The 14,611-nt window shown below is 44.7% G+C and overlaps 1 protein-coding gene across 1 annotated transcript in view; it reads right to left on the reverse strand.

Annotated features, from left to right (window-relative positions):
• The window catches only part of PARD3B (par-3 family cell polarity regulator beta), a 1,162,664-nt gene that overhangs the window by 478,798 nt on the left and 669,255 nt on the right, over positions 1-14,611 (reverse strand). Inside the window, exons 12-13 of the mRNA XM_075530369.1 lie at positions 8,066-8,236; positions 3,043-3,154 (exon numbers count right to left, since the gene is read on the reverse strand). Of these exons, the coding sequence (XP_075386484.1) occupies positions 3,043-3,154; positions 8,066-8,236 (283 nt within the window). The remainder of the gene's footprint in view (positions 1-3,042; positions 3,155-8,065; positions 8,237-14,611) is intronic.

Genomic DNA, 14,611 nt, shown 5'->3' on the forward strand with positions numbered 1-14,611 from the left:
AAGAAAGAAAGAAAAAGAGAGGAATGACTGTGGTACTTTTTCTAAGCACCACATTTTAAAATTCTGAGCTGACTTCTTTGTGTCTATATCCACAGGCTTATTGAGAAAAGAAAACTTCGTCTTTGGTCATGTGTTGGGCTGCCAACTGTCAGGTCAACTGCTGAAATCCTCCATGTGCTCGGCAGGAGCAAGACCAGGCTTTCCCCTCCTGGAAAGACTTACCACCTTGGAATGTGGCAGTTCTACTCTCAAGGGCCAGGCTAGACCTGCTGCTGAGGAGTTTTTGAGACCTCTGACAGATGAACACGGATGGGAGACTTGCCTTGATAGTCCTGATTCTTACGAGTTGGTGTCGTATCACAGATTCATAAGACATAATAACAAGGGATTTTCATTGCCTTTGGGGTTTGTTTGTTTTTTTTCCCCATGCGTAGGTGACTAAATTCTTGAAAGAATTGGATTTTCCGTGTTAACACTTTTCCTATATCAAGAAAAAACTATGCCGTGCAGCTGGCTCCTAGAAAGATCTAGACTGCGCTCAGGCTTACAAACTACATAAAGGAATGTAAGTGCAAACCAGAGTGAACTCGTGACCTGTCAGCAACGTTAGGACACGAAAACATGAGTATATTCGTGACCAGCCGGCAATGGGTTTAACTTAGAAAACGGAGATGATGGAGGAAATGAAGGAGAAGTCTAGTTAGAAGTGGTCCACGTGGCATTTTCTGCCCATTAGTACAAAGGAGTCCTGCCAGGGTCTGTGTCTATGGAGGAGGAAACGAACAGAACAACTCTCCAGCCAGTGGTCTGTGGCCCCTTGTGACCTTGGTTATCAGCAGAGATACAAAAAATACACTGAAGTTGCAAATAAAATTCTGGGTATATCCTTATACTTTATGTTGCCCTAGCTGCAAAAGTTCATTGTCTTAGCCTTTGCTCTCCCTTCTAGAGGCATTACCTCATTTCCTTGAGGATTTCGATGTGCCCTTAAAACATGTCACCATTACCGCAGCTTCAATGTTTTCCAGGTATTAAAAAATGGAGCCAGGTCGGTAGTTACTGGCCCCGTGTTCCCAGGAGAGTCACTGTGTGATTAGGAATAAATCCCTGAACTTGGATTGTCCCTGGGCCACATGCTGCTTGAGAATTAAATACCAATCAATTTACATAAAGGCCAGATATTTTCATACCAATGCCAATGCTTCTGATCATCTAGCAGAGACGTGATGGTGAGACACCCCACTGTTCTTTAGCGAGCGTGTTCATTCTTCACTAGATGCTTGCTAATATGACTTAAGGTCTCGGGGAGATTTAGTTCTGTCCAAGGAATTAATTTCACTAGAATAGGAGAGAAATATACTGTGCGTTGCTTTATCTACATATAAGTCAACTTTTAATAATGACTAGTCTCCATGCAAAGTGAACAGGTTTCAATAATTTCCCAGGATTCACTCAGGAGATGGCTTAGTAGGCGGATTCTAGACAGAGAAACATGATGGATTCAGGCTCAGTAGCTATCAAGTATAAGCCCTTGAGGACATGATTTGTTCTCCCTGACCTCTATTTCTTCATCCAGGCAATGGGAATAAAATCACTACCCACTTCTAGTTTGTGTGAAACTGGTATAGCATAATATTTAACAGAATTACTTCCTCTATGAACAGCAAGAACTGTTGCTAACGTAGAGAGATCTGGAGGGGAAATAATCCTGGTTATGACTACCTGATTTAGAGACAGAGTAACCTCATATCTTCACGTCTGTTGTGCTGGAGTAATCACAGAGTTTAGGATCTGCCCCCAGGGAGACCCTAAAAAACGTCTTAGTCTAAAAGGCAAGGAATTTACCGCATAATATATAATGCCTTCAGTAGAAAATTGTATGTCCATTGGAAGTGATTCTATAAAATAAAAAATGACATAGTAAGAAGTGTTTGATGTGCTATCAATTTAAAAAAGTGGTTTCATAAGCAACATACACAGTGTATTTCCAATCTCACAGAACTTATTTATATAAAGGAAAAGATTAGCAAGATAATATGTTAAAATGATGTTGATGAGTATCTTTAATAGGTAAAAGCACCAATCAAAAAAAACCCAAACTCACTGCTATCAAGTGGATTCTGACTCATGTTGACCTTATAGGATAGAGGATAATTGCCTATGTGGGAGTAGAAATCTTCATCTTTCTCTCTCGGGGCTGCTGGTGGTTTTGAACTGCTGATGTTGTGGTTAGTACCCCAATGTATAACCAACCTATTACTCCACCAGGCTCCTAGGTAGAAGTCATGTTTCATTTTCTTCGCCTTGCCTTCCTTTAAATTTCCTACAATGAATATATACATTACTTTTATAATTAAAAAATTAAATATTTTTTAAAGCAACAAAGAAAAATGAAACCATTTTCTGGGTGATAAGTAGAAACATTTCTGGAAATAAGGAAAGCAAAACACGGGGAAAAGATCACAGGTTTTATGCCTCTACAGCTCTACAAGAAGTTTGATCCGGACCAGAAAATAAGGGAAAGTAGGTGTAGCCAGTCAAAGAACCAGAACATTCCCACCGTCACATAATGGTCTCAGTTCATGGTATGTGCCACGCTCCTGTGAGAGTCAAGCAGAAATCTCTCAATCATGTTCTGGCCATTTTATGGTTTAATGCCTGTAGCTTTCAAGTTGAATAGTTGTTTATATTTGGTAACGTCCATTGTGAAAAGAGCTTCAAGAAAAACAACGGTTTGCCATCCTTGCTTCTCTAGGCAAGGTTTGTTTGTTTCCCAGACACCCTCTGTTTGGGGCAGCAAGCACAGAAACTGTTGCTTTCACTGGGGGAGGTGCCAGGAATCTGATTCACAACTTCTGAGTCAGCTCTCCCACCTCTCTCTCAATGTTCATGGCTCAGACTAACAAAGTCTGCACTTAGTCTAATTAACTGCTTTTTATTCCGTTTTCCCCCTTCTTCTGTTTTGTTGTGCTCCTTTTCATAAAAAGATGCTTTTGTGTGTTCACACTCCATTTGCAGCAGAGGGGATATACAGGCTCTTACCTCGCCATTTGTCTTGTGGACTGGAAGTGCCAAATGGATGCAGTGAGCTATTGTCATTTCTCCTGGAGGTGGCTACAGTGTTGTGACAGTTCTCAAAGCATTCTGCAGGCTCCTATGGGATGGAAATAAAAATCACATTCACTTTTTAAAAAAAGACTAATGCTCCTGTTTGGTCAATTGAAGCAGAGCTAATGCATGATGTGTTTATGAAGAGACGATTTCAAGAATCTATTGCATGTAAGGCTGCATCTGTGAAAAATCAAAATGGCCCGATTGGTTAAACATCTTTGAATCAGGAATTGGTAAAAACAAAACAAACCTGACAATGGGGTCCTACGATTGGGAGTGAGGATCCCCAGCACAAAAGGAGATTAATTTTGTTATTCTTTCTCCACTGACAACTAACTGGCTTCTTTCATGTTTCCTACCATCTGGGAAGACAGCCTGTGGCAGTGTCATCTCAAGAAGGCGCTAGATGCCACGGAGTTCTCTGCCAACCATATGGCTCCGCTTCTTGCTGTCTCTCCTGCTTACTAAGTGCACGTGCTCGAAGACAAGTCAGAACCCAAGCGGTTTGGCCAGGCAGTGCCATGCCGGTGTCCCCTGCAGACACTGGTTCTTCTGGCCAACAGTTACAGCCAGCCACATCCCTACACAGTGGTTCTCCTGAGATTGCCTTCTTCCCCCCTCCTAATGGGATTCTGACAGCCTGCGTGCCATTTCACGGCTTACTTCAAATTGCTGTCTCTAAAATCACACCCATGTCAGCCATGTTCCACAGGTGTTGGAGAGGTGTTCAGCGCCTACGCGGGATGATCATATCTTGCATCTGGGTTTTACTCTTGCTTGTCTCCTGACCTGAATTCAAGCAGGTGTTCATTTGGATGTCATCTCAAGGCTGTTCCCTTGAATCAATTGTGACCTGGGAAGGCCACACATAGAAACACCGAGTTGACGCTCAAACTACTCTCCTTGGGATGAACGCATTGGATACTGTGATAGTTAAGGTTTCTGGTGCCAACCTGGCCAATGAACACACGTGGGGTTAAGTGAAGGGCGGAGGGATAAATGGCTCGGTGAGCCTCGCCTTTCTAGTTCTCGGGTCTCTTGCTCTCTGATGGTCGGACCAGGGTGTGGCGGCCTTAGCCAGTTCTTTGCCTCAGCTGGTAAGGCTCACTTCCTGCAAGACATCCCTGAGGAGAAGCCACATGGACCTACCCCAATGCAGCCCTGGGTGCTGGAGCAGGAGTGTGGAGACCCCTGCCAGCTCTGAGATGCTTCCATGCTCACTGATTTGGCTTACTTCCGGCAGTCGGCATCACTACGTGTGTTTTGTGAGATGGAGGAGGATTTTGTAGATCAATGTCAGATGTACGGGCTAATGTGGGACTTATGGATTTGGACTGGACTGGGTTGGGATGTTTAATGTACAATTACCCTTTATATAAAGCTCTCTTATAAAATGAGTGTTTCTGAATTTTGTTTCTCTAGTCTCCCCAGACTGACTCAGGTGCCATCAACACACTAGAGATACCCTTTCGGGTACAAGAACTCAGTGCCCTGCTCGTTAGACATTCGATTTACTCATTTTTAATCATTAGGGTGTTCTTCAGCAGCTAAGGGTCTTTGGGCTTTGTGTCAAGGCTTAGAATACGCTCTCCACACCCAATGCCTCTATATTGCCAACCGAAGGAAGCCTAGTCCAAAGTAGACCACCACTTTTCCTAAATAAAAACTGGAGTCCGGTAGGCAGGAAAAGTAGGATTTGCTTTGCATAGTCCTGTGCTTTGGGTTAACAACAACAACAACAACAACAAATTCTGCTTTCCCAGCCCTTTGATAAATGACACAATCAATATCCCAACAACCGATCAGTAACCAGCCTAATTAAAGTATTCAGCCTGTAAAATAGAGCTGTCAGGGAGCCCTCCATTAGTGTCTCAGCCAATAAAAAATATAATGGATTTTTAAACATATTCTGCGACTGCAGGCGCTGCAGCAGGGAGGAACATATTTTGGGGAAGAGAGAGAAGAAGGGGGGAAAAACAAACCAGGTCATAACCCATTTTTTTAAATACTGAGTCTCTAGTCTCAAATGGAATTACAATTGAACCTCAAGCTCATCCTTTGAAGAGAAAAAAAATGTTTCTATTTAAAATTATTCTGATTCAATCAAAGGCTCATTATGTTTCCCCCACAAGGTCCTCATCAAAACTGTTTGCGTATCTTGTACACCTGAGTAATGTGGAAATAAATTTTGGGGTGGCTTTTCTTAAGTAGCTTCTTCAATTTTTCATATCAGTATAATGTTCAAGTAACCCTTTTTGGTACCCTTGCCAAACTGAACAAATTGATTTGCCTGGAAGTCTGAGCGGAGCAGAGACCGCTTTCCAGGTTCCGAGGGCTTTTATTTCTGTCATACCTGAGCGTGAATGCTCTTCCACGCGAGAATACACCCCAAACGTGAGCACACGACACATGCTTCGCCACAGTGCAACACAGATTTGGGAGATCCAACGCTGCAGTGTCCCCACCCTGGCCCCATTTTAATAAAGATAAGCTCCTGTCTTTATAAGAAGAAAATGCTCTTTAATCTTCATGGGTACCACAGAGAGTCTCAATAGCTGAGAGTCAAGTGCCTGCCCGGCCCCCACGGAAAGCATGTAAACATTAGGGAAAGTCAAAGTGGATCTTGTTTAAATGCGTTCATCAAGAGTGCTTTGTGTCCCATTTCATATTCCTGATTGATCCTCCAGTGAACTCCACGCTATGACACTCCTGAGGCCACCCCGAGAAGTGTATGCTCAGTAGTTTCTAGCAACAGAGAAACTGTCACTCTATTCCAGGATGAGATCATTCAAATCAACATCCCTACAGTAACGGAGACTCCAACTATGAAATGTCCCGATGGATGTGCCAAAGTCTACCAGACCTCGGGGAGAAATGAAATGAGGGAGGAGGAGAGGAAGGGGAAGTCCGTTTAAGAACCATCTTCCTCATTTTCCCCTTTGTTATCTGCACGTGTACAGTACGGGAGAGCCGTGGTTTCCCTGAGGCCTGGACTTCGCTGTCAGCTGAGATGCTTCTGTTCAGAGAACTCTTAGGGAGCTCCAAGATGCAGATGCAGCAAAGGGAGGCCTCCGGGGCCCACGGGCTACCTTTCACACCTCAAATTCCAAACCCAGAAGGAAGTCTGGGGACTGGAGTAAAAATTCCACTAGACAGGCACCCATTCTCCCCAGGTAGGGAGCAATAATCAGGGCTCTGTGCTTAAGCAAAGCAGCTATGTGCTTAAACAAAGTCCATTAAATATTCATGGCAGACGCTCTGTCACTTAAGCAGAAGCAAATGTTGAAAACTACATTCCATTGTTATATATAGTCTCCCGTAATTGGCCAATTTACATTTATTTAACATCCACAAGGTTATGTACAGATGATTCTAAAGGTACAGTTCCTTCCTTCCGATAGGTGCTAATATAATAATAAAATGAGGCGTGGGTTATATATAATTCCTCCAGTTACGTTTACCCTCTGGGATGAAGCAGGTCTCAGCTTCAACTTTGAAGGATGCATTCAGAAGGGATTTGTTGTCTCTGTGTGCTGTGAGGAGCACAGCTAGACTGCCCTTAGAAACGAGGATGGAGACACTTCAGTCGACCTATGGTGGACTTGCCAACAGGGAAGACCAGTGTTTGAGATAAGGACATCATGTTGGGTAAAGAGAGTCAGCCTAAAGAAATACGTCATCTAACAGACAGTAATCCCTGCCACCTGGGAGTATTGACAACGCAACTCTGTGTGCATGTATGTGGTTACATGACAAGGAATGGCAAAGCGGACATTTTAACCCAACAAATGAAAACCTTCCCAAGGGTAGTACGCATCTAACACACTTGGCTGGTGACCCAAAGGTGAGAAGGTAGAGTCCCTCAGGTGCCTGGGAAGGAGGCCTGGGGCCATCTCCCTCCTACAGGGTGCCAGTCTAACGCACAGCAGGTCACCACGAAGCAGAAGGGATGCAGTCCAAACTGGCTAAACCAAAACTCCAGCACTCAAGGTTTTAACCACTTTCACTGTTGCTTCATGTAATATTTGCATTTTGAAGTTTTAAAATTAAAATTATTAAAGAAAATAGTTTATATTAGTATGTGCGTCATATGATTGCATCTGAAGTTTTATCGTGCTGCATCATGCAAGCGTCACTTGTTCCTTGCGAATATCTTTGTATAATAGGTGCTTTGCTGAACTTTTTTTTATACTCACTTGATCTTCTCATCTTCACCTGAAATAAATATTATGAGTATTTTGTAATCATCCTTCAGAAATAAGATAAAATATTTTAGGAATATGGAACAATTCAGTATATAAGTGAATGATATAAGGCTATTATAGGGATTTTTTAATGACGCATTTCACATATGAGTGAACTATTCCTTACATTTAAAATATCTCTCCAAAAAACCATCATCAAAGATTTCAAACATCAGACTCCCATGTCTTTAATAACATCAAGCGAGTAGCTGGCAGAATGTGTGACATGTAAGTGAGTTAAACACCAGCTCTCGGTTACCCGTGTGTGGAGTATGGAGGAGCAGCTGGACTGCATGATAGTGAACTCCGCAGTGAACATTAAACAAGGTATACATTTGATTAGGAACTTCCAGAAGCATGGACGCTCTTAGCACATTAGCCAAAGGCATACAAACTTGTTTATGACTAAATCCAGCTCTCCAGGAATTTATATGGGGGGGAATTTAAAATGACATCAACACAATAACTGGGAGAAACAATTCCACTTGATAAATGACTTACTTTATATGCACATTTTTATCTATTGCATATCTACTTAAAATCTGCAACACCTGTTCCTCGCATAAATCTACCCGAGGCTCTTCTGGAGCCTCGTCTCTGAATCATAAGATCAGTAGGATCCTCGCTCCAACCATCACTAGGGTTGATGGGTGGTTGCAGAGTCAGTGCCCAGTTGGACATCTTGCTGGGGGAAATCAGGGTTACATCACCTCCGTGGGTCTCTCCGGCCTCCTCAGAATCACCAACTGGATCATCCCTCGTATGTTTCCTTCCATGGACATCGATCGCCTAAGCGTTTCCATAGCTTCGTGGTTGGACTTTCCCAAAAGAGACTCCCCATTCACTGCAACCAGCTGGTCGTTCACTCGCAGGCGGCCGTCCTAAGACAGAGGCGAGAAAAACAATCGTCAACAGAGAGAAGCTTGGTGATGGCATGAGGCCGATTCACAGCAAAGTCCAAGTTTTAAAAAAAGAGAAGAGAAGGGTACCCTCCCCCAGCCCCCCAAAAACATTGCGATGAGGAATGGTATCGGTCCAGCAGCACCAGAAGGCTCCGGGGCTTATCAAGCAGTCACAATGCTCACTGTCATGGAGTGCGTGAAAGGCACTTTGGAAAGCTAGAGTCCAGAGCTGTAAAAACCTAGCCATTTGCCTCATGCCTCTTCCCTCAGTCCTTGGCCAGCATGCCAATCTACTCTACTTTGCTAAGCCCCCGTTTGCTCTGGGGCAGACAACAGTGCTGGTTCAAGGGAGGAGGGCCGTGCAGGCAGGTGACCATAGTCCTTGAAAAGGAGTTTGCACTTGGGGGGCAGAGATGTCATGCTTACATGTGTAGCTTGCCTGGCAGCAGTCATGTGGCTCCTACATGTAATAGCTAGCTCTATTGAGGAGTGCTGAGGAGGGGAAACATCTGCACCCTCTCAGGCACGTTTCTTTACCACAACCAGGAAGTTGCTAGTCTGCAAAAGAACTGCGAGCCAATGGGTCTGGTGTCTCCTGGCAGAAATAGTTGACAGAGGGGTCTGTATTGGGAGGCTCCGCCTGAGGAACATCTTCAGGAAACACCGCCTATCACCAAGCCCTAGGAGCCCGGCATCTTAGAGACGGACAGAACTCCGATCAAAAGGATTAGCACTTGCCACCTCAGTCCATGTCTCTCATAAGCCGAGTCTTGCTAGGACTCTAGCTAGGAAACTGGGTTGTCAGCTCTGCCTACAGAAGAACACCAAGGGTGGGCTGTAGAGCATTTCCGCCCCAGGCCTCCTGGGAAGATGGTCACTTAAAACAGGGACAGTCCGACGGAGTCCACGCCCAGGATCATGTGACACTAAGGTCAAGGTCCTTGCTCTGAGAGATGGGTGGCAATGGGATTGTAATGGCACTGCTGCCACCAAGGCACTCAGCCGAGGCAGGAGTGGACGTGTACGAACATGGACCTTTCCAGAGTGTGTATTTCTCTGAGAGCCCTCTCCAGTGGTTGACAGAGAAGGAAACTGAGTCCACTGATGGCAGGTCGTATGATGTGCCAGAAGCCACGGAAGGAAGTCAGCGGCAAACCTGACACAAGTTTGGTTTTCCTGACGACAGACCATTTGTGATCCCTCGATATGGCAATCGCACCCGACTGCAACAGCAGAGGAACATAGATCGCTTTTTCAATGAGTAATATCTGGGATCCAGGTCCAAATTAGCGGAATGGAGAAACAGAAGAAGGGAGGGGAGAAGAAGCCGCCTACGGAATGAGAAAGCCAGACATCCAGTGAACAATAGAAGCCGAGCACAGAGCTCCGGGAGTGCAGTCCTGCGGCCAAGGCGATCCACTCGGGGGAATGCAGCAGCAGATGGACAGAGGGAGTTGCCGTGGGGACAGCAGGGAAGGCAGAGAGCGGTGAGAGTGTTGCAAGGTCCTCGCGGAGATGCGCTGCATATGGCGTCTGCGGCAGAAGGCATTTGCTACATTGCAGTGCAGATGCTAAACAAAGGGGCCCGAGCCCTCCTGGTGAAGAAAGTGAGATGGCGCAGCAGTTGAGGAGGGTCAGATCGAGAGATGTACACGTTGAAGGCAATGCCTCCACGGGCTGCATCCTCCTCCTCTCCCCACCCCCAGTCCCTGCAGCCCGTTCCTCTTGTTTCCCCACTTCACTTAACCTTTACCCTAATGTAGAGCAAGCCTGGAAATGAGATTTACTGGAAAGGCCAACAAAGGGGGGAAGGGGATAGAATCTCTTAATTTCTGTTATCCAATTTTGAGTGAGGCCCCAGGAAGAAGAAGATTAAGGCAGCACAAGGAAGGTGGAAGTACAAGAGACTTGGTGGTTTAGTCCTGGGACGTGAGATACAGCTCAAGACATTAGTCTGTTGGGGACTGAATCTCCAGGAGGTGGTCGGGAGGGTCTTGAGATACCGCTTTAAGCTTGAATGGAGAGTGACGGGAGTCTTCCGAAGAGGAGGAAGTGTTGGCTCAAGGTCGGAGGATTGTTGATAGGAAATAAGAGCTAGAGTGAGGACATGTCGAGGCTTAGGCTTGGCAGGACACCTTAACCTCTAAAATAATAATAGTAATAAGATAAACACGGAAGTTGATGGATAACAACAGAAACCAGCCCCTGGAGGAAGACATCATGCTTGTTACAGTAGAGGGGGATTGAAAAAGAGGACGGGCCTTGGCAAAATGGATTCACACAGTGGCTCCGACATAAGAACAATTGTGAGGATGGCACGGGACCTGGCAGTGGTCCACTTTGTTGTGCAGAGGGTCATTATGAGCCGGAACTGACTCGACGATACCTAACAACAATGATAACTAGAGACAGAGAATGGACTCTGAGAGCGATCCCATCTGGTGAGCGCCTAGGGATCTTTTGTGAAGTATGGGGCAAGATCGCCAGAGTAAAGAGGCAGATGAGAGGTAAGAGATATGAGAATAACATTTTATTTTTGGAAAAATAATCTCTTGGTCACACCTATTCCATATAAACTTATTATCCATTTGTAAGCTCGACATTTCAGGCATGCAAAATTACATTGAACTGCATCATGTTTGCTGTATGCAAGTTCCAAACTAAAAGGCAAGCTGAGCCAGCCCAGGGCAACTAAAAGGCTTGTTCCGAAGACATTCGTATTCATCACAGTGTCACTAGAGAGTTGTGGGCATGATAAAAATCCACACACTTTCATTTTCAGGCTTGGCTGGTCTGTGGCTGTTGGTGCGTACTCTCCCTCCTAAGATAAATGATGGGTGATCCCATTAATGGTGGTGCCAGTAAGCACCATGCTGTCCTAACAGAATATAATCGTAGGATTTAAAGCCGGAAGGGTCCACAGAGGTCATCTCATCCGCCTTCTTCTGTTTACAGATGAATAATAAGGCTCAGAGAAATGGAGAGGATGGGAAGCCATGTATCGAATGCCTATTAGGAGAAGACACTTGCCACACATTAGGGTTTGCTTGGCTAGTTAAGGTCAGAGCTGGAATGGAAGCGTTCACGCCCTAACGTCCACAATATTCTGTTCGTTGGGTAATTCCGTCTTCTACAGAGATGACAATGACTAAACCTCCAAGGGGTCACATTTTAAGAAAGGCCTTCAAACCCAGAAGGTATAAATGGAATCCAAACCTGTCTTGCAAGACACATTGAAATGGAGTCCCCTCATCAGCTATAGACATGGTAGAAGAGTCATCTGTACGAGATGACTGTGCCATGAGATTGCAGAGCAAGGATGCACGGTCGAGCAAGGGAACAGTCCACCTACCTAGCTATAGGAGCCCTGGTGGCATGGTGGTTAGGCAATGGACTGCTAACTTCAAGGTCAGCAGTTCAAACCCACAAGCTACTCTGAGAGAAAGATGAGGCTTCTTATTTCCCTAAAGAATTATCGTCTTGGAAACCCTCAGGGGCAGTTCTGCCTGACCTGTAGGGTCGTTCTAATTTGCAATGCACTCTGTGGCAGAGACTGTGGTTTTGGGTACCTAGCTATATGTACCTACCTGTATGTTTTTGACGCTTGCTGGTGTAACATGAAACAAAAACAACAAAGAGTTCATCATCCAAGGTCATCAATTATTCCTCAAACTTGTAATATTCTTTGTGCTTTAGAAGCGTTATGAGCTAGAAAGTAGCCTTTTATTTCATGTTAATATCATGTTCACGGAAATGCTTACACATGAGAAGACTAATTCCCACCCACTTATTTTTCATAGTAAATTCAATCTAGGAGTGTTACTCTATAAGTCTAGGATGCTTACTCTCTTCATTAAAATCTTGGGTCATGGTTCAATTGGTTAAAAATATTTATATTCATTTCCTTCCTACCTTGTATCAGTTAAATAAAAAGACCCCAACTTATGTTCCTCACCTCTAGAACTGTCCATAGCAAACGCTTTCAAAGCTAGGAAGGGGTAAAGGTAGTTCCCAATAAAGAAGAAAAACATTTTCAAAAGGAGAACAGAATGAGGAAATATAAAAAGAAACACCTCCCTGTCACTTTGAGACAAATAAAAACTGGTACAAGAATTAGGTCTTTTCCCTGGGGGGACTTCAAGTCTCGTTAAATCTAACCTGATTCCAAAGCAGTCTACTGGGGAATAGACTAGGAGACAAGATGTTTGAGTACTACATCATCTTCCTTTTACAGAACACTTAACCTATGCTAGGCTTTGAGCAGATATTTAGACTGCATTCTTCCATTGATTTCTTTAAAGAACCCCGTGAAATAAATACTACTATCATTTAAGAGATGTAAACATGGAGGTGAGCAGAAATTAAGTGGTGTGGCCGAGGCTGGAGCCAAAGGGTCCATGTTTACTTATCTCTGCGATCCATGATGCCATGTGGTTTCTACAGTGTGTGTGCTCGTGGTGATTAAAAGCACTATGTTTATTAATAACAGTACTTATTTCCTGTTTCTTCTCTGGGAAGCCCATTGCAAGAAACACTGTGTGTGCAGTCAGCAATTGAGGCCTTAGGACAACCCTATCTGGCACTGAGACCCCTATCTAATAAAGTCAGCATTTGACATTCAGGGATGGAAGCGAATTGTTGTTATATTTCTAAAAGCAGCTGTGACCCAGTGCTGTGCCATTCTGGAATCCATCCTCTTAATCACTTTGCTGATGATTATTAACCTCCCTGCAATCTCAGACCCCTTTAATAATTTGTACAGGAGACCAACCCTGACCTCAGGGCTCCTCCAGAGAGTCAGGTTTGGGCTCGATCATCCTTTGCTGCTAGGAGCTGCCATGGACACTGTACAATTCTCGGGACTCTCTTCCTCCCTGGAAGTTAGCACTGTCCCCAACCCAGGCGTGCACCACTGTCCCCAACCCAGGTGCGATGACCAGCAAGCGTGTCTTCAGACTTTGGTAAGTGCCCCCAGGAGGTTAGACTCACCCTGGACTGAAATCCATTGCTTCACTCAAACATAAAACTGTTCATACATTTTCAGGTTTTGTCGGCGAGTCAGTGACCCACACCCCCCTTTGACCTCTTGGAACTGTTGAATATTGACCGATTCTATTTTGTACAGTTCACCTGTCTGGCCCTTCCATATTCGTTTGATACTTCCTACAGCATTCAGCAGTTTGTCCACAGAATCCTTCAGTATTTCAGTTCAAGGCTAACAGTTCTTTCCATCTGTGGAATGGCAAACGTGCTCTTTTCTATTGGTTTTCTTTTCTTTTTTTTTTTTTTCTATCGGTTTTCTAACTTTAGGTCTTTCCTTTTTTTTATTATAATACTTTATCATCTCAAGTGGTCTTTTGAAATTTTCTGAGCAGCTCTTTAGCATCAGCGTTTCTTCCATTCATCCACTATTTTACATTCAAAAGCATCTTTAAAAGCCCGGCTGACCCCTTTCTAGTGTTTTGTTCCTTTCCTGTGTTCTGAATCGCTCTCTTCATGTATGATATTCTTGATATCATCCCATGACCTCTGCGGTCTTTAAGCATATGTCTGTGAAACGTGGGCAATGAATGAGGAAGCCTGGGAGAAGATTCCTTTGAACTAGGGTGTTGGCAAAGAATATTGCGTATGTCATGGTCAGCCAGAAGAAAAGCAAAGCCTGTACAGCAGGAATGATCCTCAGAAGAGAGAATGGCGAGTTTGTCTCCTGTACTTGGGACAGGTTTTCAGGGGGGAGCAGTCCCTGAAGAAGAATATCCTGGTGGGTAGAGGGTCAGTAAAACAGAGGAATATCCCCAAATAGATGGATTGACACGGAAACTTTAGCAATGGGCTCAGAGAGAGCAACAGTGAGCGCGGCAGGGCACCAGGCGGTATTTTGTTCTGCTCTATAGAGACTCATGAAGAATTGGGACTGACTTGCTGGCCCCATGGTTCATCTCCTGCACTTGTAATGATGCCTGAGTACGCCTTCTGCCATAATGATTAGTGACCTTTCCTGGTACCATCCAACTATCGCGCCGATTATCTGCAATGTCCATTTACTTCTAAAATGTTAATGAACTTAGGGCAGGGGGTGGGGGTTGGGCCAAGGCAAAGAGCAGTCTTCTACACAACCGTGCGATAAGCATGGGGAAGTGGGCTGGCTTTCCCAGTGGTGCCTGGCTGTGGCCCAAGGCTAGTCCCCATCAGGCCACGGTGTTGAGAGGATTAATCGTGACCATATGTTGGCTCCTGACTGCATGTTTCTCACAGAGCCCTCCTCAAAGCCTCCTGGGTTATTATCAACACCTAGACTATAAGCGCTACAGCCTGGCTTTAGATTGAAGAGTGGAATTTGCCTGGAGTGGTGTG

The sequence above is a fragment of the Tenrec ecaudatus genome, chromosome 13, assembly GCF_050624435.1.
Source record: "Tenrec ecaudatus isolate mTenEca1 chromosome 13, mTenEca1.hap1, whole genome shotgun sequence".
Classification (NCBI taxonomy): domain Eukaryota; kingdom Metazoa; phylum Chordata; class Mammalia; order Afrosoricida; family Tenrecidae; genus Tenrec; species Tenrec ecaudatus.